This window comes from Xenopus tropicalis, chromosome 2 (genome assembly GCF_000004195.4).
Source record: "Xenopus tropicalis strain Nigerian chromosome 2, UCB_Xtro_10.0, whole genome shotgun sequence".
NCBI classification, from domain to species: Eukaryota; Metazoa; Chordata; class Amphibia; order Anura; family Pipidae; genus Xenopus; species Xenopus tropicalis.
Window position 1 is genome coordinate 46,781,351 of NC_030678.2, and position 26,921 is coordinate 46,808,271.

Genomic DNA, 26,921 nt, shown 5'->3' on the forward strand with positions numbered 1-26,921 from the left:
GATTTTTTGAAGCACTGTTTCTTTCGATATGAGCCACTATGATTTACTGGAATCGCCACTTTGTCTAAAATCTGCGCATCTCTTAATGTGTATAGAACAATAATCTAATTCTCCTGCCTGTGCATCCACAGTTACTGTTTTACGGCTAGAGTACCAATACATGTCATGTTTATAGATTATCGTTATAGTTTTACAGCTACCAAGATACTATGCATGCCTTCCTGACCAATGGGCCCTATGTCGCTTAAAGAGTCAATATATGCCTGTATACATCTTTTCTGAGCATGAGCAAAGTAAAGGAATAAATTCTGCCTGTTCTTTTAATTAAACATGAAAATGATATTTCTTAGCTTTTTTATTTCAAAATATTTTTATAAACAAACCTTAGTTGTGACTGCTTTAGGTTACAGATAGGCTAATGTCCCTTTTGCAGGGGGATTATCTATGCACTGGTAATTTAGTTATCTACCTTGCAAGGACTAAACATGGAGTTGCTGCAGTTTTCCCGTTTGCATTGTTTAGCTCATGAAAAAACAAAAACCCACACATTTTTTACAATTAAAAAAAATAAGCAAAAAGTATGTTTAACGTGAGCCCCATTCATTACACTCATATTAAACAAGTATACTGCCCCTTCAAAAAAGTATCTTCTGTACGAGCGGTGTTACTTCATCGCTCTGGGCCACCCTGCAGAAAAATCCTCCGGCACGACCAGTCCTTCCTCCCTCCCTGCCCTCTCGCACCGCACCTCACTGCCCCTACACGCTGCTATGTTTAGGGGTAGGAGAGTAGAGGCCGGGGGGACTATGGTACAGCAGACCCTGCAATCCACCTGTTGCCTGGGCCCCCTGTATACATAGTTTACATAGTTATGCCACTGTTCTGTACTGAATTCAAATAAAACCTTTTTAATTCAAACAAAACCTTAAACCTCAAATTCTGATTTTACTTTTTATTACTTATCGTTCTATTTAGTCCCTTACCTTTTCATATTCCAGTCTCTCATTCAAACCTGAATGCTAGCATCAACGAGACCCTAGCAACCAGATAGCTGCTGAAATACCAAACTGGAGAGCTGCCGAAAAAAACCCGAAATAACTGAAAAACCACGAAAAAAAATAAAGACCAATTGCAAATTGTCTCAGAATGTCTCCATCATGCTTTAAGTTCATTTGAAGGTGACCCATTCGTTTAATATCATCCTGCCCAGATCCTGCACAAAACTCTAAATGAAACTTGCTGTGTTAGTATTTTTCCTATTGCACATAAAGTAGCAAGTCCTTATTTTGTTTTAATTAACAGTAATTCTTTTTGACATTCCTTATATTATTTATCCCAGATCTATACAAGTACAGCTGGAAAGGTATATTAGGAGAGGCAGTTTGGGAGCGAGCAATTCCCTTGCCTAATTCATAGCTATTAACAACAGCAAGAAGTTGAGTGCTGATAAACATGAGGGCTATGTAATTGTTTCCTAGGAGGTCTAGGTGGGAGAGTTTTACAGCGCAGACATTGAGGGCACAGACTGAGAATCTGCTCAGTTAGAAACCTTAATTAATACATTATATTGCAAAGCTCAGAATGAAACATTATAGCACAATATACAATAACACTTGGGAACGTCAGTACGTCAGAAAACTTTCTGACCATCCAGTAGACATGAGCAGTTGCTTCCTAACCCAACAACACTGCTGGTATCAGTTTAAATGGATCATTAATCATTCTTAATGACTGCAATTTGTATCATTTGTATCCATGCTTCTTCAGAGCTTCATATATTTTAGATCCATTGCTTTGTTTAACTGCTTATGTGGGAATCATGTTATTTTCCAGTGGAAACTTCATGATCCCTCTGGGCAATGTCATGCATCGTGGTACAAATATTCTTATAATAGGAGACTGGGAGTCAGGAGGTTACAGAATATGAATATTGGGAGCAGCTTGCACTGTAAGTTTCCTAGCGTCCCTTATAGAAGCCATTCATACTCAACTGAAATATAATACAAAATTGTCTTGAGATATTTTGCACAAATAAACAGCAATTCAGTAAAATCATTAGGGTTATTCTCAGAAACAGATGAATATTTAGCAAAGGAAAACATTCCTTACAGTCCAACAGAGTCACACAACGTAAGATCCTATTCAGTGAGTTAAACTAAACTTTTATAGAGACTCATTTCCAATAAAATCTTGTACTGAAATAAAGTTTTACAGTTTTTTCAATGAACAGCGCAGAACCTCTGCCCCACACAGCAATATCATTAAATGGCATTTCCAGGGACTTGTTACTTCAATATTTACAATACAGGTATGGAATCTATTATGTGGAATTCTGCATTGCCTTTTCCCTATTTTAGAACGTAAGGATGCAGCCAGCAAGTTTTTACATGTTGTCTCACCATGTCCAGACACCATTTATAGGTATTAGGTTCTGCCTCTTGCTGGTGCTAGAGTGCAAAGATTTGCCAGCAAATGCGACAACATGGTAAAGGAACTAGGCTGCATCTGTAATTGTTCATTTTTGATCAATTTGTTTTTAATATTTTAACAACCTTTAGGTCATGGTGCTCTAGATTAGGGCTGTCCAACTGGAGGCGTTCGGGCCAGATGTGGCCCTCCAGAGTATTTTCATGGACCCCAGTCTGCTCAAAGGCTCCATAGACAGTGTATGACATTATCATTTTAGAATAATCCATCCCTTGAACATGTAACGTGAGAAATAATCGGCTTACTACATATAATTAGTTGAACAGCATTGCTCTAGATTACAGAAAAACACCATTAAGCAGAAACATCCCAATCATTATAGAATCTAGATAATGCAAGCTACAGTATATCCAAGTGCACAAACTGTTTGGAAAAGTAATGTTTTCTGCAGATACACAAAATGGCCCAGAAATACTCCTAAAAGCACATGTTGAAGGTCTGATAGAGCAATATTACATCATACTAAATGCTAACTGAAAGTGGACAACCCCTTTAATGGGTTGCACCCCAAAAATTAGCACTTAAGGATAATCTGAACTGTAATACATTAATTAAAGGAAGGGCTAAACCATTCATTACCCACAAGCTCTTAAAATCCAGAATCACTTTACTAATTAAGAACTGGTAAATATAGCTTTACATATAGATCCCCTTATGTCTAATTCTCATGTCGCTATACATTTACAAAGGAAGCAGTGCACATCTGGAAGGCATACGTGTAAACTGGGACAGTTCTTATGAAATTGTGGCTGGAGGAGAACATTCGAGATTTCTTCAAAGAAAATACTTTGGCTTTAATCAGTGGACTGGCAACTTGTGATCTGCCCCAAGACCAAACATCCATTATTTCTTCCGGCTAGATTCACTGTCATCCAGCAGTGAGGAGAAGATGTCAAAGGACTGGAACCTCTGATGTTGTTCTCTTTTGGGTTTTATGCTGTTGGGAATAGCGGAGCCCAGGATATCCTGCCCAGAGCCGGGCTCAAGAGACGAAGGTGTGTCTGAAAGAAGAAAGCCGGCATGAGGATAAGTAGTAAGCAAAACTAATAAATATTGGGCAAATTGCTAAAAAAAAAAAGAAAAAAAAAGAAGGAAAATTTATTTCTAAACTTTTCACTATACATTATTGTAAAAACAAAATAAATAAAGTTGTAAAAATACTCTTTGTCTGTCCATACATATACCATTGAAAAAGACTCATTTACATAGGCAAGTACAGTGGACAACTTGCGCTTTTCCCCCAGTCAGTTGCCCCCTTAAACCACTTTCATTAAAGGTTCTTGTGTCAAAATGTACTTCTTGCACTTCCCTAGTTGCACTTGGTGCCACTTCCATTCTGGAGCTACCGGCACCTCCTGACAAGTGGTATCTCCAGAGTTCCCTTAGCACCCTGCAGCAATTGGTGCAGTTCAGTTGTGCTAAAAGGATCAGGCACACATGTCACTTGCACACTGATTTAGCTTGAAATGACACTTTGCTCACCGCATGTCTGTACGTGAATGTGCCCTTCCATTTTCCCCCAGCCAAGACTCCTTTCCTCACAATGCAATACAATGCCAAAGCAATTCTTCTTCTTCACAGGTCAGTTAATGAAAAGGAATATGCAAGGTGGGAACTGAAATCTTGGCTGGAGGGGTAATTACTTCTAAACTGTTTCAATAGCAATAACCAGCAGGGCAGACAACAGTAAGAGGCCATCAGGGATCTGTGGTTGATACAAGTGTTGATACTGTTGCATCTGCCCTACACAGCCTTCCCCTGTACCCACTGGAATTGCCAATATGCTGTGTTTGCAGAAGGTGCCAGACACACAAGCATTGCTGTTTTCAGCTGTATTCTGGATGCATCTACCTTAGTAATACCTGTATCATTTTCAAGAATTTGTGCTAGATCGTTTAGACTAGAGGGGTCATTTAGGGGCAGATTTACCAAAGCACGAATTCAAATCCCGAATAGCAAAAATTTCCATTGGAAATGAAAATTTCGCGACTTTTTCGTCGCTGTCACGACTTTATCGTATTTTGTGCGACTATGTCGTCGCCGTCGCAACTTTATTGTATTGAACGATCGTAAACGGCGGAAAAACCTTTCCGACTTTGCATGATTTTGGAAGCCTCCCATAGGAATCAATGGCACTCTGCAGCTCCAACCTGGCCCAAGGAAAGTCACGATACTGAAGCTTGAATGAATCTGAAACTTTCGTACTCGGCACAACAATACGATTTTTTGCGTCGGCGACGAAAAAGTTGCAAAGAATATACGAAAAGTCGCGATGGCGACGAAATAGTCGCAAAAATATCAATCATTACGAAAAAAACGCATCCGGACGCATTCGAAGCGTTCGTGCCTTAGTAAATCTCCCCCTTAGGGTAGATCCAGGGTTCCCCAGTGCCAATAGGTGCAAGATTCATGCAACCTACCATAATGATGAGCATGTATTTGTCCATTTTAACAGTATTTGTCCATTTAACTGCCTTGGTAAACTGACCTTTAGGTTTTCCATTTATTGTATGGCTCTATGCAAAAAGAAAAACATTCTCTGTGTTCTGAAAAATACTGTTCAGTTTTTGCTTATAAGACTATAAAATATATTTTTGGGAATTCTCCTGAGCAGTCGACCTTTATTTTGAATTCTGTTAAAGAAAAATTATGATGTGGTGCGTTTCAGAAAGGACTAAAATAATGCTTGATCACTTAGCTGTAGCGCCACAGAAGAGAAACGAAGAGAACATTAAGAGATTAGCACTATCCATTCCTTTTCATACAAACTTCACTCACCATGGATTCCTATCATGTGTTCCAAAATCAACACTCTCTCTGCCAAGATCTTCAGGGCTTCTCTAAGTTGTTGGACCCCTTCCCCCTGTGGCGAGAAAAGTAATTCAGCATGCTTAAAAGTTATCATTTCCATGGCAACAAAGAAATTCAAATATCTCTACTAAGAGAAGATACAGTATGTTCAGGGCTGGAATTCAGCAGGATATAAACAAGTGGAAGGCAAAACATCAGATGAGACATAGGGTGGGCTATAATGGCTGACATGCAGGCTGGTAGAACTGAGTACTGGGGGGGAAAGTATGCTGTTGTTACCAAGGGAACCAAGATAACTAAATAAAGCCCCCTATAAGGAAAAAGAGAACATGCTGCCACATGGGACAGTTGTAGTATAGGTTCCCAATTCCCAGATATAGTAGGCAGCATTAAGATCAGCATAAGAGGAAAACTGGTGACAATGCTTTATCATCTATTCATATATAAACATGCTATTTTGTTTTACTGTTCCCTGGACAACTAGGTAATAGGGGACAATCCAAAGATTTGTATGGTTTTCTTCTGTTTAAGGGCTCCACAGATTTTATTGTCTGACATCATAAACTCAGTGCAATACAATTTCTATTTAAGGGCTCCAATACAATACAAGTTGGCCACAAACACATGCACTGTATCAGATTAACGTTCTGCTGCAGTAAAAATGTTGGAAAACACCACTACTGAGTCCGTTTTGCCTGGTTTTATATGTCAAGGAGAAGCAATTGTAATTGTTTTAAGTTTAGTTGCAGTAAAATTGTTCATAAACATAGGGCTGATTTATAGCAGATTGAATTGGGGGATCCAGGATTGGCAGCTGTTCTGTTTATTGAATTAGAAAGAATCAAACCTTTCCTCACAATGGCTGAATAGGTTTGACTGCAAACTGCAAATAATCAGTATGAGCAGAATCAGAACTGTATCTAAATCTGTATCTAATCTGTATCTAAAACATTCTAATGCATTTTCATTGGTGCTAATCACTTTGTGTCTCACCTCTTCTCCTTTGCTTCCATCTTCTCCTTTAATGCCAGGCTGCCCCTTTAGAATATAAGTGAGGAATCATGTTAAACATACAACAGAAAAAAGAAAGAAATCATTTGGTCTTTATGCACCATATGGTGGATTATTATAATGTTTAATAAGCATTAACTCTCTGAGTATGGATATTATAGGGGGCATATACTAAAGTACAATTTTTTGGGCTTCTTATTGGTAAAAACTTGATTTTGTCACAAAAAAAAATGAAATGTCTCTTTTACAATTGGAAGATCTGTCCTTGCTTCTTGGTTCTAGAGGTTTTCGGGGGGGGGGGGGGGGGTTCACTCTGTTTTTTGTGCAGCAATGCAAAAAAGTTGCAGTGCGTCAAGTTGAAAAAGTCGCAACTTTTCCACAACTTTTTTCAGTTCAGATCTTTTGATAAATGGCTGCCATTTGTGGAAGTTCTAGATAATCTCTCTCCCATGTCTTGAAAACTATTTTGAAGGAATATTTCAATAATTGCAGTCCATACTTACAGGAGGTCCTGTAATTCCCCGTTCTCCTGTATTGCCAGGTTGACCCTGTTGACATAAAAATGAATATAGAATTTGCCAGTGAATATGGGGTATTTTAAATTATTACATGTAAATATTACATTTAGTATTACAAAATGGAATGAAAGGACAATTTGCTATTGAGCAATAAAGGAACACATTTAGGGCTCTGGCACACAGGGACATTAGTCGCCCGCGACAAATCTCCCTTGTCATGGGCGACTAATCTCCCCGAACTACCATTCCACCGGCGAAAATGTAAGCCGCTGGTCGGATGGCACACGCTGCGCAGAGGTGATTTGCCGAAATTGCCTGCGCAGTGTGTGCCATCCCACCGGTGACTTACATTTTCGCCGGTGGGATGGTAGTTCGGGGAGATTAGTCGCCCGTGACAAGGGAGATTTGTCGCTGGCAACTAATCTCCCCGTGTGCCAGAGCCCTTAGGGGCCTATTTATAATGCCATGTAAAACAAAATTAGTTGAAAAAACAGTGTAAAAAGCTGTGTAAAACAAATGGGCATGGCAGAATGGCAGATTTTATGGCGCTTTTTACTCCGCGAAGCCTGGCGATGTGTAATGAATTTTGTCGCCATTTTTTACACTGCATAATATATCTGCCCCATAATGTAGAGATAAATAATGCCAACTGAGTTGTAATATCCTTACATACTGATGTATTTGCCTGCCTACTAAGAAGTGATTTAAATATACTGACCCTTAACTCTTTTACTGCCAAGCACGTATGGCATACGTGCTGGCAGTAAAAGGGCTTAAACGCCAACGACGTGTCTCATACGTCGTTGGCGTTTAAGCGCTGCCCTCTGCAGCGGCGGCATGTGCCGCCGCTGCAGAGGGCTTCTAACAATGACAGCCCCCCTGGGCAATGTGCCAGGGGGGCTGTCATCAGGGTCCTGCGAACCGATCGCTCGCAGGACCCTCCAGGAAGCAGCAGATGCGATCGCATCGCATCTGCTGCTTCCTGCTTCCTCCCTCTCCCCCAGCGCCGGCCCAAATGACGAAGGAGGCGATCGGTCTTCAGGAACAGGTAAGGACTTTTTTTTTTTATTGCATTTACACACTTTTACACACTTATACACACATTTACATACATTTATACACACTTACATACATTTACACACACTTACAGCACACATTTTAGCATTTTTTTATTTTATTTTATTTATTTATTTTTTTTCATTTTTCACACTTTTATACACTTATTTACACTCATATACACACTTACACACTATCACACAACTTTTACACATGTACACACATGTATACACAAACACTTTGGTTTTTTTTTGTTTTGCTTTTTTTTTTTTTTTTTTTTCATATTACCACTTTGTTTTTATTTTCTTTTACCTAAAAACTGTTTATTTTGACAGCGTAACTATTGGATCAGATATTCTGGCCACTAATTACACTGTCATGTAACTTATTTTGTTGTTTCACTGATTTGCACAATTTTTGTGGTTTTATCATATTTTATCCCTATATAAGTGTTCCTGATCTGTTTTTAGCGTAGCTTTGCCAGGTGTAACTTTGGTGTACAAAAATAACTTTACCTATTTTGAATTCATCAGAATGTGTACTTTACAAAAATATATGGTTTTCTGGGGGTCACTGTATAGTTAGGGGGGGTTACTGCACATAATACACTGACGGGGCTCTGTGTGCAAAAGCTGAGCTGGCAGGCGAGAAATCCTTATGCGCTATTTTCATTTAGGGTTCAGTACATACCGCAGACTTTGGTATATCTATGCATATTGGGCATCAAACTGTTCAGTAGGCCTCTGGTGTTCCTATTTGGGGTGACTTGCCTTTGTACGCAAGAAATTGTGTGAGATAAATGCGGCAAATTGCAACATTTTTAGGCGATTTTCTGAAATCTCATAAAAACCGATAACTTTAGGAAAGCTTTGCGGCTTGGTACTTTGGTGTAGAAAGGACTCTTTACCCTTGTTGGATTTGTCAGAATGTGTACTTTCCAAAAATATATGGTTTTGTGGGGGTCTCTGTATAGTTAGGGGAAGTTTTGGCACATAATACACTGACAGGGGGCTCTGTGTGCAAAAGCTGAGCTGGCAGGCGAGAAATCCTTATGCGCTATTTTCATTTAGGGTTCAGTACATACTGCAGACTTTGGTATATCTATGCATATTGGGCATCAAACTGTTCAGTAGGCCTCTGGTGTTCCTATTTGGGGTGACTTGCCTTTGTACGCAAGAAATTGTGTGAGATAAATACGACAAATTGCAACATTTTTAGGCAATTTTCTGAAATGTCATAAAAACCAATAACTTTAGGAAAGCTCTGCAGATTGGTACTTTGGTGTAGAAAGGACTCTTTACCCTTGTTGGATTTGTCAGAATGTGTACTTTCCAAAAATATATGGTTTTGTGGGGGATCTGTATAGTTAGGGGAAGTTTTGGCACATAATACACTGACAGGGGGCTCTGTGTGCAAAAGCTGAGCTGGCAGGCGAGAAATCCTTATGCGCTATTTTCATTTAGGGTTCAGTACATACCGCAGACTTTGGTATATCTATGCATATTGGGCATCAAACTGTTCAGTAGGCCTCTGGTGTTCCTATTGGGGGTGATTTGCCTTTGTACGCAAGAAATTGTGTGAGATAAATGTGACAAATTGCAACATTTTTAGGCAATTTTCTGAAATGTCATAAAAACCAATAACTTTAGGAAAGCTCTGCAGATTGGTACTTTGGTGTAGAAAGGACTCTTTACCCTTGTTGGATTTGTCAGAATGTGTACTTTCCAAAAATATATGGTTTTGTGGGGGATCTGTATAGTTAGGGGAAGTTTTGGCACATAATACACTGACAGGGGGCTCTGTGTGCAAAAGCTGAGCTGGCAGGCGAGAAATCCTTATGCGCTATTTTCATTTAGGGTTCAGTACATACCGCAGACTTTGGTATATCTATGCATATTGGGCATCAAACTGTTCAGTAGGCCTCTGGTGTTCCTATTTGGGGTGACTTGCCTTTGTACGCAAGAAATTGTGTGAGATAAATGCGGCAAATTGCAACATTTTTAGGCGATTTTCTGAAATGTCATAAAAACCGATAACTTTAGGAAAGCTTTGCGGCTTGGTACTTTGGTGTAGAAAGGACTCTTTACCTTTGTTGGATTTGTCAGAATGTGTACTTTCCAAAAATATATGGTTTTGTGGGGGTCTCTGTATAGTTAGGGGAAGTTTTGGCACATAATACACTGACAGGGGGCTCTGTGTGCAAAAGCTGAGCTGGCAGGCGAGAAATCCTTATGCGCTATTTTCATTTAGGGTTCAGTACATACTGCAGACTTTGGTATATCTATGCATATTGGGCATCAAACTGTTCAGTAGGCCTCTGGTGTTCCTATTTGGGGTGACTTGCCTTTGTACGCAAGAAATTGTGTGAGATAAATGCGACAAATTGCAACATTTTTAGGCGATTTTCTGAAATGTCATAAAAACCAATAACTTTAGGAAAGCTCTGCAGATTGGTACTTTGGTGTAGAAAGGACTCTTTACCCTTGTTGGATTTGTCAGAATGTGTACTTTCCAAAAATATATGGTTTTGTGGGGGTCACTGTATGGTTAGGGGAAGTTTTGGCACATAATACACTGACAGGGGGCTCTGTGTGCAAAAGCTGAGCTGGCAGGCGAGAAATCCTTATGCGCTATTTTCATTTTGGGTTCAGTACATACCGCAGACTTTGGTATATCTATGCATATTGGGCATCAAACTGTTCAGTAGACCTCCGGTGTTCCTTTTTGGGGTGATTTGTCTTTATCTGATCTTTATCAAGAAATTGTGAGAGATAAATGTGGCAAATTGCAACATTTTTATGCGATTTTCGAAAATGTCATATAAATCTGCAAACTTAGGAAAGCTTTACAGCTTGGTACTTTGTAGCAATAAGAAATATTTACCCATTATAGATTCGGGGGGATGTGTATTTTCCAAAAATATATGGCTTTCTGGGGTGAATGTACTTTTTTTGTAGCATTATCCCACATAAAGGATGTAAATGTGTTGATTTTGCAGGAGCTGAAATGATAGATCATATGGGGGTATGTTCCCATTGGGGCCCCTACATGCCACATACTTAGGTAAACCTATACATATTGGGCATCAAACTGTTCAGTGGACCCCTGGCGTTCAAATTTAGGGTGTTTTATCTTGGTACCTAACACTATGTGGGAGATAAGATGCTGCAAAGTGGAAGCTTTGAGGGGATTTTTGGAAATGTCATCAAAATTGCTAACTTTAGAAAAGCTGTGCGGCTTGGTACTTTGGAGTAGAAAGACATGTGTACCCATTTTAGATTCGGGGGAATGTGTACTTTCCAAAAATATATGACTTTCTGGGGTGAGCGTACTTTTTTGTAGCTTTATCCCACATATAATGATGTAAATGTGTTGATTTTGCATGAGCTGAAATGACAGAAATGACAGTATATATGGGGGTATGTTCACATTGGGGCCCCTACATGCCACATACTTAGGTAAACCTATACATATTGGGCATCAAACTGTTCAGTGGACCCCTGGCGTTCAAATTCAGGGTGTTTTATCTTGGTACCTAATGCTATGTGGGAGATAAGATGCTGCAAAGTGGAAGCTTTGAGGGGATTTTTGGAAATGTCATCAAAATTGCTAACTTTAGAAAAGCTGTGCGGCTTGGTACTTTGGAGTAGAAAGACATGGGTACCCATTTTAGATTCGGGGGAATGTGTACTTTCCAAAAATATATGACTTTCTGGGGTGAGCGTACTTTTTTGTAGCTTTATCCCACATATAATGATGTAAATGTGTTGATTTTGCAGGAGCTGAAATGACAGAAATGACAGTATATATGGGGGTATGTTCACATTGGGGCCCCTACATGCCACATACTTAGGTAAACCTATACATATTGGGCATCAAACTGTTCAGTGGACCCCTGGCGTTCAAATTCAGGGTGTTTTGTCTTGGTACCTAATGCTATGTGGGAGATAAGATGCTTCAAAATGGAAGCTTTGAGGGGATTTTTGGAAATGTCATCAAAATTGCTAATTTTAGAAAAGCTGTGCGGCTTGGTACTTTGGAGTAGAAAGACATGGGTACCCATTTTAGATTCGGGGGAATGTGTACTTTCCAAAAATATATGACTTTCTGGGGTGAGCGTACTTTTTTGTAGCTTTATCCCACATATAATGATGTAAATGTGTTGATTTTGCATGAGCTGAAATGACAGAAATGACAGTATATATGGGGGTATGTTCACATTGGGGCCCCTACATGCCACATACTTAGGTAAACCTATACATATTGGGCATCAAACTGTTCAGTGGACCCCTGGCGTTCAAATTCAGGGTGTTTTATCTTGGTACCTAATGCTATGTGGGAGATAAGATGCTGCAAAGTGGAAGCTTTGAGGGGATTTTTGGAAATGTCATCAAAATTGCTAACTTTAGAAAAGCTGTGCGGCTTGGTACTTTGGAGTAGAAAGACATGGGTACCCATTTTAGATTCGGGGGAATGTGTACTTTCCAAAAATATATGACTTTCTGGGGTGAGCGTACTTTTTTGTAGCTTTATCCCACATATAATGATGTAAATGTGTTGATTTTGCAGGAGCTGAAATGACAGAAATGACAGTATATATGGGGGTATGTTCACATTGGGGCCCCTACATGCCACATACTTAGGTAAACCTATACATATTGGGCATCAAACTGTTCAGTGGACCCCTGGCGTTCAAATTCAGGGTGTTTTGTCTTGGTACCTAATGCTATGTGGGAGATAAGATGCTTCAAAATGGAAGCTTTGAGGGGATTTTTGGAAATGTCATCAAAATTGCTAATTTTAGAAAAGCTGTGCGGCTTGGTACTTTGGAGTAGAAAGACATGGGTACCCATTTTAGATTCGGGGGAATGTGTACTTTCCAAAAATATATGGCTTTCTGGGGTGAGCGTACTTTTTTGTAGCTTTATCTCACATATAATGATGTAAATGTGTTGATTTTGCAGGAGCTGAAATGACAGAAATGACAGTATATATGGGGGTATGTTCACATTCGGGCCCCTACATGCCACATACTTGGGTAAACCTATACATATTGGGCATCAAACTGTTCAGTGGACCCCTGGTGTTCAAATTCAGGGTGTTTTATCTTGGTACCTAATGCTATGTGGGAGATAAGATGCTTCAAAGTGGAAGCTTTGAGGGGATTTTTGGAAATGTCATCAAAACTGCTAACTTTAGAAAAGCTGTGCGGCTTGGTACTTTGGAGTAGAAAGACATGGGTACCCATTTTAGATTCGGGGGAATGTGTACTTTCCAAAAATATATGACTTTCTGGGGTGAGCGTACTTTTTTGTAGCTTTATCCCACATATAATAATGTAAATGTGTTGATTTTGCAGGAGCTGAAATGACAGAAATGACAGTTCATATGGGGGTATGTTCACATTGGGGCCCCTACATGCCACATACTTAGGTAAACCTATACATATTGGGCATCAAACTGTTTAGTGGACCCCTGGCGTTCAAATTCAGGGTGTTTTATCTTGGTACCTAATGCTATGTGGGAGATAAGATGCTTCAAAGTGGAAGCTTTGAGGGGATTTTTGGAAATGTCATCAAAATTGCTAACTTTAGAAAAGCTGTGCGGCTTGGTACTTTGGAGTAGAAAGACATAGGTACCCATTTTAGATTCGGGGGAATGTGTACTTTCCAAAAATATATGACTTTCTGGGGTGAGCATACTTTTTACTAGCTTTATCCCACATATAATGATGTAAATGTGTTGATTTTGCAGAAGCTGAAATGACAGAAATGACAGTATATATGGGGGTATGTTCACATTCGGGCCCCTACATGCCACATACTTGGGTAAACCTATACATATTGGGCATCAAACTGTTCAGTGGACCCCTGGTGTTCAAATTCAGGGTGTTTTATCTTGGTACCTAATGCTATGTGGGAGATAAGATGCTTCAAATTGGAAGCTTTGAGGGGATTTTTGGAAATGTCATCAAAATTGCTAACTTTAGAAAAGCTGTGCGGCTTGGTACTTTGGAGTAGAAAGACATGGGTACCCATTTTAGATTCGGGGGAATGTGTACTTTCCAAAAATATATGACTTTCTGGGGTGAGCGTACTTTTTTGTAGCTTTATCCCACATATAATAATGTAAATGTGTTGATTTTGCAGGAGCTGAAATGACAGAAATGACAGTTCATATGGGGGTATGTTCACATTGGGGCCCCTACATGCCACATACTTAGGTAAACCTATACATATTGGGCATCAAACTGTTCAGTGGACCCCTGGCGTTCAAATTCAGGGTGTTTTATCTTGGTACCTAATGCTATGTGGGAGATAAGATGCTTCAAAGTGGAAGCTTTGAGGGGATTTTTGGAAATGTCATCAAAATTGCTAACTTTAGAAAAGCTGTGCGGCTTGGTACTTTGGAGTAGAAAGACATGGGTACCCATTTTAGATTCGGGGGAATGTGTACTTTCCAAAAATATATGACTTTCTGGGGTGAGCGTACTTTTTACTAGCTTCATCCCACATATAATGATGTAAATGTGTTGATTTTGCAGAAGCTGAAATGACAGAAATGACAGTTCATATGGGGTATGTTCACATTGGGGCCCCTACATGCCACATACTTAGGTAAACCTATACATATTGGGCATCAAACTGTTCAGTGGACCCCAGGCATTCATATTTAGGGTGTTTTATTTGGTTACTTTATGACCTGTAGGAGATAAGATACTATAGACTAGAAGCTTTGAAGCGATTTTTAAAAAAAATCACAAATTTTGATAAAAACCAATAACTTTAGGAAAGCATTGCGACTTGATAGTTTGGAGTAGACAGACAGTTGTGCCTATTCTGTATTCCCCAGAATCTGTTCTTTCCAAAAATGTACAATTTTCTGGGATAAACCTTCTGTTAGTGGAATTTTGGCCTTGAAATCCAAAGTATGCAGTTTTTTTGGAGCAGTGCTTTGGGAATTTGGTAGTGTACTGCTGGGAGTTTTTGACCTATACAAGTGAGAAATCTCCATAAAACTATATATATTTGGTATTGGCACGTTCAGGAGACATGGGACTTTCCAAATCAGTTGTATATTCGTGCATAAAATAATTTTTGTTTCTAGTATGTGTGATTATATTATGGAAAATTTGATTTTTTTTGCATTTTTAGACATTTAGAAGCCTATATCTTGTTACAGAATTGGAATTACACAAAAATTCTACCATATTTTGAAAGCTTAGGTTGTTCTGAAAAAAACGATATATTGTTTTCCTTGGTAAACTAAAAGTCCCCCCGAGGAAAGGCCCCTAAAGTGAAACAGTGCAAAATGTTCAAAAACTGTCTGGCAATACAAGTTCCGCTTTGACCAAAATGGCTGGCAGTAAAAGGGTTAATGGTGAAATTTGGTATTTCAACTTGACAATAAATAAGCCAAAACTGCTATAATTTTTTGATGCATACTGGTCCTAGAGAAGAAATGTCTGGGTGCCCTATAGTTTTATCTTTATTACCTATTAATAAAATTCACATCAAGCATCAGGCCAGCAAAACCTTAACCATAAGGTAACAGAACATAATTCACTTACATATTGGTAATAGACTGCAGATTCAGTATCTACTGAGGGGCACACAAGTATTGTTTTAATATGAATTTGAGTTCTGGGTTTATCAAAAGCATTGTTATATGTATATATCCATAGAACTAGATTTAATAAGAGCGTTGGTTGTAGAATCCTCTAGTGCGTTCCTGACCTTACTCATGTGTTCTTGCTACTGACTGGATTTTAAAAGAAACAAACGGGTCTGTTTCAGTGTTCTACAGTGAGCGGCCACAGGAGCAGGTCTTTTGCACTGTAGGATGGAATCCAAGAACGCTTCCCCGATGAATCCATGCTTCCTGCATTTGGCAATGCCATATTTATGAGGGGCGAACTGGACAAGGCACATAGGCATTCTTTATTCCGTACCCTAGCCACACCCGAACTTGTGCACCAATCAGGAGCCATTTAATGCACTTGCAGAGTGGGGGTGGGATTTGAAAAATTACTTCACCTTTATTCTTGCACAACACTATGTGCAATAACCCATGCTTCCATTTCATTTATCTTCAAGCAAATAATTTTTTTCACAGGACACTTTCCTCCCAGTGCAATGCAAAGTCGATGGCAATTCTAAACAGGATACAGTATAAAATAAGACAACACAAATCACCTTCTCTCCTTGTTCACCTCGATCTCCTTTAGCTCCTGGTTGGCCTGGTTGCCCTGGCTGGCCTGGAATCCCTGACTTGCCCTAAACAACAAATATAGAAGTTGGAAACATTAGAAAATATCCCAGTGGTACTGTATTTACCATACTAATTCAGGTTCGGGACCCTTCAGAGTTAGGGAACTTTTCATGGTAATGCCTTTTCTCTTGACAACAGTCTGTTGTTCTAAAAAGTCTTACACTTATAATAATGTAGATATTAGGCTTATCATACACAGCGATCCATATTAATAATCCACAGAACCCAGTGTGTTTTGTTGGTATTATAAAAAAAAAAAAAATGTCTGCACACTCAAAAATTACGTTAAGAAGAAAAAATTTTATCAAACACAAAACATAGAAAAAGCTCAACGTGTTTCAACCCAATAATGGGTCTTCATCAGGGGCAAAAAAAGTTAAAAAAGGCCCTGCCCCATTTTTAACTTTTTTTGCCCCTGATGAATTTTTTCTTCTTTTGTAATTTTTTGAGTGTGCAGACATTTTTTACTTTTATGATTATTTTTGGAGTTGCTGAATGGGTTTTCTCCAATGTACTGCACCTCGTCTTGGATTGAGGTTCTGGTAAGGTGTGCACTCTGGTATTTTGTTCTGTTGGCGTTGTCTGACTTTATCAGGGGTATGAGATTGTCAGACAACACAGATGAACGCATTGGGACTATTGTACGCTATGGGAGCTTCCTCATTTCATTATGTGTTTCTTATGCTCTATCTGCATTGTACAGTATATGAACGAGTATTCCATTGGAGGGCTTAATGAGAACTTTTACCTTTTTTTTGGGCACTTTTTACGGAAACCTCAAAATATTAGCACCAATTCTAGTTAGTCTATCTACACACAGACATAATCTGTATCTTAAGGATCTAAAACTCAATTTATTGTAATAAACAGCATTATACACAATGTGAAATATTTTTCCTCTGTGTGAATGTTTTTTACTTTGCACTTATTTGATGTACTGTATGTTTTGGGAATACATTGTGACAATGTAATATTGTTGCAATGTAATATTCTGCTTAATGAATCTTATTACTTTGCTAAATTAGATTGTTTTCTTGTTTTGTTCTTTTATATTCCATTTATGCCTTCTATTGTACTGTCCAGTGTCTTCAGTGTTTTCTGGGTTAACACCATCATTGTACCATTGATGTTTAACATCAGTAAGGTTTACCACGTGTGCACTCCCCTTGCATTCACTCTCCAGTTTTCATGGTACACAAATGTGTTTGTAACATCAGAGGAAGAACAACACAACATATCCTATGATTTGGACACATGCAGTTAAAGCTGAAATAATAGTAAGTAGGGTTATCCTGGGAGATGATAGGGATAGCACTAAAAGCTTAAGGGCTTACTGATAAGTCATTTTCAATAATTTTTTTCAATACAGTTAAAACATTTAAATAATTTCCATTCACTCAAAAGTAATTACTAACAGCTATTTAAGAGGAGTCTCAAATAAAATACAGTTTCAGTAAGTTCTGCTTTGCTTTGCTCACCTGTGGTCCTGGAGGTCCCATTGGTCCAGCCGGCCCTCTTGGGCCTACAGGCCCTGCTCATACAAAAAAGAAAAAAATATTTAGGGTTTGTTCTATTTAGTTACTTGTAAAGGCATTCTTTTGGTATTGGGGGCCGTGAGTCATTTTTCAATATTTTTTTTTTAGATATAAGACTGTTTCTATGAAATGAGTTTTTACAGACATGAACATTCTCTTAGGTATATTAATAATGCTGAAAAGTGACAGAAAATCTATAAACAGTGGTGGTAATAGTAAGAGTAAGATCTTAAGCTTCTGGTTTAGCCATCCAGCTGTATATGTCTTAAACTGGCCATGCATGATCAGATTTGATTGGGCAGTTTGGCCGATTTCAACCATGCTGCCTGAAAACCTGGGCACGTGTCATGATCCTGTGATCCTAGTGGATTGCAACATTATCGGCCCTGATGAGAATCTCTGTCTGGGGAAAAGAAGTGAATAAAAGCAGCATCTCTGCACATTCTGGCTTCATAAAAACATTCATTCATTTTTCCATCCATAATGTACCTATTTTCTTCTCTAGTTTCAACAGGATCCCAAAAATGTTTTTGTAAACAAATTGGCTTACCTGGGGGGCCAGTGGGTCCTGAAGGCCCACGAGGACCAGGGCGTCCAGACATAAGTGTGTCTGTAATAGTAGATAGTAAATGTGGTTCGCCATCTGTGTACATTAAAAAATATGTTTTAAAAAGCTGAAATGGATTTACCGTATATACTCGAGTATAAGCCGATACGAATATAAGCCGAGGTACCTAATTTTACCTAAGGAAACTGGAAAAACTTATTGACTCGAGTATAAGCCTAGGATGGGAAATGCAGCAGCTACTGCTAAGTTTCAATAATCAAAATAAATACCAATAAAATTACATTAAATGAGTGGGGTATGTGTTTTTAAATATTTATTTAAACAGTAAACTAGCTCTAGTGGAGAAGAGGGTCAACAAAAACAATATGGTATCAATAATGATACCTTAAGAGTACTACCCCCTTAGCTCAATCAGCAACCAAGCTAAAACACAAAGAGTTAAAATCCTTCAAAACTATATATAGTTCATATAGAATATGAAGTGCAATGTCTAGTGCAGAATGGAACAGGTGAGGATGGTAGATGAAGATGAATTTGGGAGCGGGCCTGGGCAATGGAGGGTCTGGTTGCGGGGGGGCCTAATTTGCACTGGTCTGGAGGGACCCATGGCACCCGACTCGAGTATAAGCCGAGGGTGACTTTTTCAGCACATTTTGGGTGCTGAAAAACTAGGCTTATACTCAAGTATATACAGTACTATCCAAGAACATTAGGTAGTAAATAGTAGGATATTAGTCTAAATTGCTTTAATACATTTCTGTTGCTGCAGCTATTTTGGTGCTTCATTTATTAACTTGATTAAAAAAACTATGCCCTATAGCCAGAGAATATTTAGGCTTGACAGTCCCATCAATGCAGACGTGTCCTAACCACATTCTACATGCAACACAGAGCTCGGCAAATTTCTCACAAATTAAAAAACCACAAATGTGCAAAAAGAGATTCTCTACAATCACTTACATTAATATACTAAGGACATTTAAAGGCTCATTTACTAGCGTAAGTAAAGTGTTCAAAGTGCAATTTCAGACAGAATTCACTATGCCCCAATTGTAAAAAAAGGCATTAAGTATGCACAGGAGCAGTAACCCATAGTAACCAATAAGATGTTTGCTTTTAAACTGGTGACCAGTAAATGCTACCTGCTGATTGGTTGTTATGGGTTACTGCACCTGGGCTAACTCAGTACCTTTTATTAACTAACCCCATGTTCCTTACCCACAATGCAGTGTTTTCCCCATAATCTCAGTGTGTGAATTCTTTAGGTGTAAGAATCCTGTGCCAATTCGAAAAACTCACTGTGGGAATGCAGGGTGGTGGAGGTAGCGCCAGGTTAGCCCAGCATCAATAAGCACACATGTGGGAGATTTGGAAAAGGAGGAGGGACAAATGTACTGGTGCCAAGGGCAAAAATTCAGAAGTGCAAGAAATGGCCTTGGGTGCAACCATAAGTGTATTTGTATCTGTAAATGAGCCCTGAGTTTGTGCAAAAAGCTACTAAAAATGTACCTTCCTCTTTAAACACTACATTGTTTATCCATATATTGCAATATATTTAAACTGACCAACTACATGAAAGTCATCTCTGTTCTGGCCAGTCCTACACTCACTTTCATCTGGTTCATTAAGAAATTATACATTTTATAGGGAATATATATTTACCTGTCACTTGTTTTTCCAAGGATAAAACCAAATAGCTGTCCTTTTTACTGGACAGGACAGGGATCCTCTGACTAAAACTGGGAATAATGGAAACTGCTCTGTATAAACTAATAGTAAACAGGAAAGTTGCCCTCACCAATAATCATTTTATAAATATGATGTGGATGTGAGGTACAATCCATACAGAGAGTAACAAGAAATCATCTGCATTTACAAATATCAATATATTAAGGTCACTGTTGCAATGTACTCAAGCTGCCTAACTACCTATCGTCAAAGCAATGGCTATAAAGCCGGTGGCCCTCTAATGTTGCACTACAGAAGGCACCTTTTCTTTCATTTTGTGAATTTTTATTCAGTTTTTGCATTTTATTACATTTCCGTGTTCCTAGTTTGACAGCATTTAATCTTTAAACAGTGTATTGGTGTCATTCACATTCAGTAAAAAATGACTGCTGTGAGTACAGGAGCTCCATGGGTCAGATGAAACAGCGAGATGAAGACATATCTATAAAGCACTGGTGCATGGTGAAGAGCTTGTGAATGTGCCCCGGGGTAATCAGTTTTATCTACAGAGTCAATCAAAATTGGAATATGCTTAGGCAGCAAAAAAAACGAAAGAAGAGGAAAGGTCAAAGGGCACAGTAAATTATATTTTGGATCAAGAGAGAGACAGCAGCCATGAAAGAACAAATAAACCTTGGCATGATGGGTTTTGTAACTTGTGAAGATTTGAAAGAATTATAAATGTATTTATATGGCTGAAAAAGGAGGGGTGTGAGGAGAGAAATAAGTCTCAACAGAGGTTAAAAACTAATCCAGAGATGCCCCTTTATGTTGGTGTGTGGGCATTAGAAATCTGAAAGAAATTGTTGGTACAAATAGTCTTTCACCCTCTCCCTTAATTAAAGAGAAATAGCATCACAACACACATACTTTCTCTTTCTGCATTAGGCTGCAAAGAGTATATCACTCCCTCTTGAAGAGAAATAGGCATGCCTGGGGGGCCAGGGGGGCCTGGGGGGCCAGGGGGTCCTCGATTCCCAGTTTCCCCTCTAGCTCCTTTTGGTCCCTGAGGTCCAACGGGGCCTAAAGAGCAACAAAGAACAGAATTATGTTGAAGTTGTTACCTGATATATAGATATAGGATACATATAAAGGTTGCTCCACTTCTACCCGAATAGATACAGCAGTAATTGTTGTACAGCAGTAAAAGAGCTCACACTTGAATTACACAGAAATTGTAATGCTGTAAGGAATAATAATACATATTTACCCAATGCTTTTCCTTATAATTTAGTACATATCTTGTATTGTCATATCTTCCCCACTTTTTTACTTATGGGTTATAGAATATAGAAAAGGGACAGGGCCCCCTTAGCAACCCTGCTGATAAAGAACTAAATCACTTTCTTGATATTCTGATTCAAGTTTTAGGATATCCTATGTGCCCATGGTAGGTGTCAAGTGGACACATTCACAACATATATATTTCCCATTCATTTTGTTTGAAAATTAAATCCAAAGTCTACATTTCCTGTATAGAGTTTCCACCCTATAGGGTTAGTTTTTTTATTTGTCAATTTCATTTACAAACAAATTCAAGTTTCTGACCTGCTGGCCCTGCTGGTCCAAGTTCCCCAGCTTGCCCTCGATCCCCTTTGGGTCCTGGCAAACCAATAGGTCCATTTGAGCCAGGTGGGCCCGGTACTCCAGGTAAGCCTGTATAAGTTCAAAAAGAAATATTTTCATATTTATTTTGTTGTGCGTTTCTTCCAGTTCCTGAAAGCAAAACCCTCTAAAACTCTGTTTTGTGCTCATTTGTTATTTAGATCAGAGCTGCTCAACTGCAGGCCAGTGGGTTGGATGTGGCCCTCCAAGAGATTTTTATGGTCCCCCAGACTCTTCAAGAGGTCCAATGACCCCTTTAGATGATTTCATGATTTTATTATAATCTGGCCCTGTGTATGTAGTATAATGAATTATTGGCCCACATTTGAAGCAGTTGGACAGCACTGATTTAGATAAAAGGCATTGTTTTTGCAATAAGCAAAGAATGCTTTAAGAAAATAATTGAGCGTTAAAATTTCCTTAAGGAATATTCATGGACAAGTCCAGCATTACAGGGGAAAATATATGGCCAATTTAAAATGAATTGTACTTAATATATTTAAATAGATACACAGTAAGTTAAGCGAGGAAAGGCCCAAGTTCATGTTTCTAAACACTCTACAAGTGCAATGGCTGGCAATCATGGCTGTCCAACATCATAAAATAAATTAAGGAATATCTAATAAAGAATTAGCATCAATAAATACCTCCCAGAACAAATGCTACAAAACCTCAAAGAAAAGATAAACTTTTCAACTTTATTTTAAACATACTACAATGAAAGCAAAACCTTCAGAATATAGGGATAAATAATTAATAGATATAATAATTATTTTCCATATTACAGGTATGGGGTTTGTTAACCATCTTCCATAGACTCCATTTTTAAAATGCTTTCATTTTCTCTGTAATAATAAAACAGTACCTTGTACTTGATCCCAACTAAGATATAATTACCCCTTATTGGGGCAGAACAATCCTATTGGGTTTATTTAATGGTTAAATGATTCCCTTTTCTCTGTAATAATAAAACAGTACCTTGTACTTGATCCCAACTAAGATATAATTAATCCTTATTGTGGGCAAAACAAGCCTATTGGGTTTATTTAATGTTTAAATGATTTTTAGTAGACTATGGGGCACATTTACAAAGGCACGGACGCTTGGAGCGTTCATTCGAATGCTCCGAGCGTATTTTCTGCAAATTTTTCATACGCCGCACGACTTTTTCGTACACTTGCACGAAAAAATCCAAAAAGGTTTTAACGCTGTTTTATTATTATACGGTACGAAAATTTCGTGACTTTCGGATCGCCAATCGTGATATTTGCGATCTTCAGAAATTTTCATTTCCAATCCGAATTTTTCCCATTTGGGATTCGAACTCGCGATTTGATAAATCTGCCCCTAAGTATGGAGAACCAATTTACGGAAAGATCCCTTATCTGAAAAACCCCAGGTCCCAAGGATTTTGCATAACAGGTCCCATACCTGTATTTTTAACAATATTTTCTGTTGAATAAAACAACAATGATGGCTTGAGGTTTAACCAGCTCTTTTCAATGTAAGATCTGTTTATAAGGGATTGTCGATTCCTGCTCATTTTTAGCAGGAAATAACAATCAGATGCACTGAATTATAACACCCCATTCAATGGAATGTGTTTGCTCAGGGGTGGGCAGCTAATTTAAGTAAATGTTTTCCATTTTTTTTGTTTATTAATGGAGAAAATATGATATTTCTGGGAATACTTCTGCATTTGATATTGCTTAAATCTGACCCATTTGTTTCATTTTGTACATGGGTGGATGCATTGCAGCATGTGGGCCTAAGGCACATGTCTAATGTTGGAAGCACTACAGTAAGTCCTCCTGGATAAATCCTACCTGCACACGCAGGGACACTGTAGGGGGGAGAGCGTGGCGCGCAGACACTGTGCGGGGGGAGCGCTAGGAAATCTGCTTTTGGGGTAAGAGATCCCAGACTAGGGATTGGCAACAGAGGTACCCGCCTAGCGCCCCCTCATTGTTGCGCCCTAGACAGGTGCTTCCTCTGCCTACCCATAGTTCCTGGCCCTGCTCTCACATCAGTCACACAGTTCTTTCAGAATGTTCCTAATAAGGATTTTTCTGTGCAATGTGCTTACAGTAAAGTCATTAATATATTTTTAAAGAATGGGTGTGCTGGTCTGATAATAGTTATATTAACCAAGGATAGGTATTTATATGTCAATATAAATATATAAATAAACAATATTTCTATTAGATGTAGCAAGATGGATTGGACTGTGTACCAGGAGCGCTGTTGCCATGAGGTGAATTGGGAAACTCACCCCGGCGGCAGCACCCTGTAATAAATCAATGGTGGCAAAAAGCTGCTCCTGGTAACTTTAAGAGCTGTTTTTTTTAAACGGAAATTCAGCTTCTCTAGTGCAGGGTGCGCAGTTGTGATTTCTGCACTAGTGATGCACCCTGTCCCCCTCTAGATCCCCTTCGGCACTGCAAGGGCAAGCATGGGGGGCAGAGAGGGGTGGCATCATGAAAGCCACTTCAGGTGGCATTAGATATAGAAATGCCGCCGCTGTGTACATCACTGTGCAGAAAGAAATCATTCCAAGTGTATAAAAAAGGAATGTCTGATTTATAATAGCATAATATCCTTTCCTACACAAATGTACAAAATAGAGATTAATGTTGATTTTCATTTACCTCTTGTTCTCTTTTCCTCATTATTTTCCCCCTTGGATCCTGTTAAAGAAATGACAGTGACAGGTTTGTTGTTTGACATTTGTGTCAGGTTTTCATGACTCAGATTTTTACATAAGCACAATACAATTAATATTCATTGTAATCAGTAAAGGGTTACTAGGGGTCATTTACAGCAACCGGGGGAAGTAGTAACAGAGCACTAAGGGCACAAGAGCGCAAGGGGCTCCTCTATGTGCTTCACCATAGGATTACAAATAGGGGCACAGTGCTGCAATAGACCATTGCAATATTCCACAAAATCCATGTTGATCTCAAAACAATTGGGGTTTTGCTATGGTTGAACTTGTTGTAGGATTTAGACTGAAGGCACAGGGGTCCATATTACAGAAAATCGCAGCTAAGCACTGACAGGTTAATCTGATGCTCGTCATTGCTTACACATAAGGTGCAGAAGGTAGTGGACTGGATATTTTCTGGTGGAGAAAATGACCCTGTGCCATTAGTCTTAAAGGACCCACTATAAAGTATTAATTTACTGCTAAAGCAATTGTAGTATCCTAGCAGTGCTATACATTAACATCAGTTCAATCAATGCTCTCTTCACCACTAATCTGACAAACATATAGGATTTATCTCTAAATAATAATAATACCACCACCAATAAGGTCCTATTTTCCCACCTGATGGAGGCTTCAGTGCTTTTCTAAATTTGATTCCAGGGCTCAGGAGAGGAATGGCGCCAGGCAGGAAATCATCATTCCATGAAGCTGTTTCTCTCGTGATCAGCAGATCATTGTCTGATTTCTCGGCAGTCACTAGGTTGATTATCTATATAAGAATTGTTTTAAATAAAACATAAATCAGGACATAATGAAAAGAACAAACATCTATTATCCAGCAACATTTAAATGTTTAATAAATGTCACAGGGTGGTTTCTTAATACATCAGTGTGCCCTAAAAATGTGTATTTTAGCTGCCCTGTATGGGCTTCAGAGGGAGGTTTGAAGGAAGAGACAAGGAAGGAGAAGAAAAGTTACAATTACAATCACATACCTGAAAACCCCGACTGGTGCTCCTGTTAGGAGAAAACTGCATTGAATGTGACTGGGGTGTACATAAGCGAGCCTTCAGTCTTTATTCATGCACAGTAGAGTAAAAAAGCCAAACTTTAACAAAATGGCTGCCTTTTTCACTCAACTGTGCTTACACGGGCACTGGGGGTGCCTAATATTTTAGCACCTACTAGGTGATTTAGGCTTTCCTTCTCCCTCTTGGCCAGATAATTAAGTGGCAGTTAATTATATAGATATAGGATATACAGAGTGAGAAAACATTTTATAAATATATATATATAGTCTGAATCTGAGGTGATAACCATGCGGGGGCCAGTTAATCTCAGTACTGATACCATTTAAAGCTTACACAAAGTTAAGCCATCAAAGCAGTCAGACAGGTGGGGGGCCACACAGAGGGGCCCCCCACTGTGTGGCCCCCCACCTGTCTGACTGCTTTGATCGCTTAACTTTGTGTAAACTTTAAATGGTATCAGTACTGAGATTAACTGGCCCCCGCATGGTTATCACCTCAGATTCAGACTGTAATCCCCCTGTATTGTTTAAAAATGTAATCCCCTGTGTTGTTCACACCTTTTAATCTCTGCATTGTTCACCCCCTGCAGTGTTCACACCTCAGGCTCAGGCTGTAATCACCCACATTGTTCACCTCTTCACACCTCAGACATTGTATGTACTGTCTGGCCTATGCTGCCTGTGTATAGCACATAGTCAGCATAGGGCAGGGAGGGTATGGCACACTCAGGCAGCATAGGGTAGGCATAGTATGATACATAGGCAGTATAGGGCAGGGAGGGTATGGAACACAGACAGCATAGGACAGGCAAAGTATGGCACACACAGGCAGCATAGGACAGGCAGAGTATGGCACACACAGGCAGGGTAGGGCAGGCAGAGTGCTGCCTGTGTGTGACATATGCTGCCTGCCCTATGCTGCCTGTGGGAGGTGAACCTGGCAGGGGTTTATTCTGGGAGTTTGTTAGCAGTTGGAAATAGCCATTAAATGGTCCCTAAGGTGTGTAATTATATGCTGGGAGTTGCTGTGCTATCCACAGGGGAGGAGGAGGCATATGGATTTAAGGGTATGTCTTAATATGACATAACATAATTCTTTAACATATGAATGATGGTTGATATCCCTGCAGCGACTATTGTGATAAAATGGGTGTGGTTTGAAATGGGTGTTGTTTAAAATGGGGGAGTGGCCAAAACTGGCTTCCATTAGTAGCCCTCCACCATGTATGCGAGAGAAATTCCGGCCCTCGGCACCGCAGAAGTTGGACAGCACTGCTATAGTGGATATAGGACAAGTGGAATAATGAAAAGGATCCTTACATTGCAGGCAAAACTGTATTTGTTCCCAGGGAAGACTAAATCTCTCCAAAAGGGTTAACATTAAAGTTGCTCATTGACGACAATGGCCTAATTCTTGGCATACACCATCAAATTAGGTTTCCCATTTATCCCATGACAACCTTATGGCTGTCCAAGCTTGCACAATAACACTGAAGATTTTCTTTGAACTGTGTAGCTATAGGATCAAACAGCTCATATATATCCAGTATCAGAAGTTGCACCAGAGATTCTCCATATGATAGAAATAAAAAGT

The 26,921-nt window shown here is 39.1% G+C and overlaps 1 protein-coding gene across 1 annotated transcript in view; it reads right to left on the bottom strand.

Moving 5' to 3' along the window:
* Positions 1 to 1,746: 1,746 nt before the first annotated feature.
* col26a1 (collagen type XXVI alpha 1 chain) overlaps positions 1,747 to 26,921 on the bottom strand; it is a 231,894-nt gene continuing 206,719 nt past the window's right edge. The window contains exons 5-15 of the mRNA XM_004911725.3: positions 24,919 to 25,066; positions 24,239 to 24,277; positions 21,534 to 21,641; positions 20,856 to 21,008; positions 18,240 to 18,332; positions 17,633 to 17,685; positions 16,079 to 16,159; positions 6,813 to 6,857; positions 6,292 to 6,336; positions 5,266 to 5,350; positions 1,747 to 3,488 (exon numbers count right to left, since the gene is read on the bottom strand). Of these exons, the coding sequence (XP_004911782.1) occupies positions 3,331 to 3,488; positions 5,266 to 5,350; positions 6,292 to 6,336; positions 6,813 to 6,857; positions 16,079 to 16,159; positions 17,633 to 17,685; positions 18,240 to 18,332; positions 20,856 to 21,008; positions 21,534 to 21,641; positions 24,239 to 24,277; positions 24,919 to 25,066 (1,008 nt within the window). The 3' untranslated portion in view covers positions 1,747 to 3,330. The remainder of the gene's footprint in view (positions 3,489 to 5,265; positions 5,351 to 6,291; positions 6,337 to 6,812; positions 6,858 to 16,078; positions 16,160 to 17,632; positions 17,686 to 18,239; positions 18,333 to 20,855; positions 21,009 to 21,533; positions 21,642 to 24,238; positions 24,278 to 24,918; positions 25,067 to 26,921) is intronic.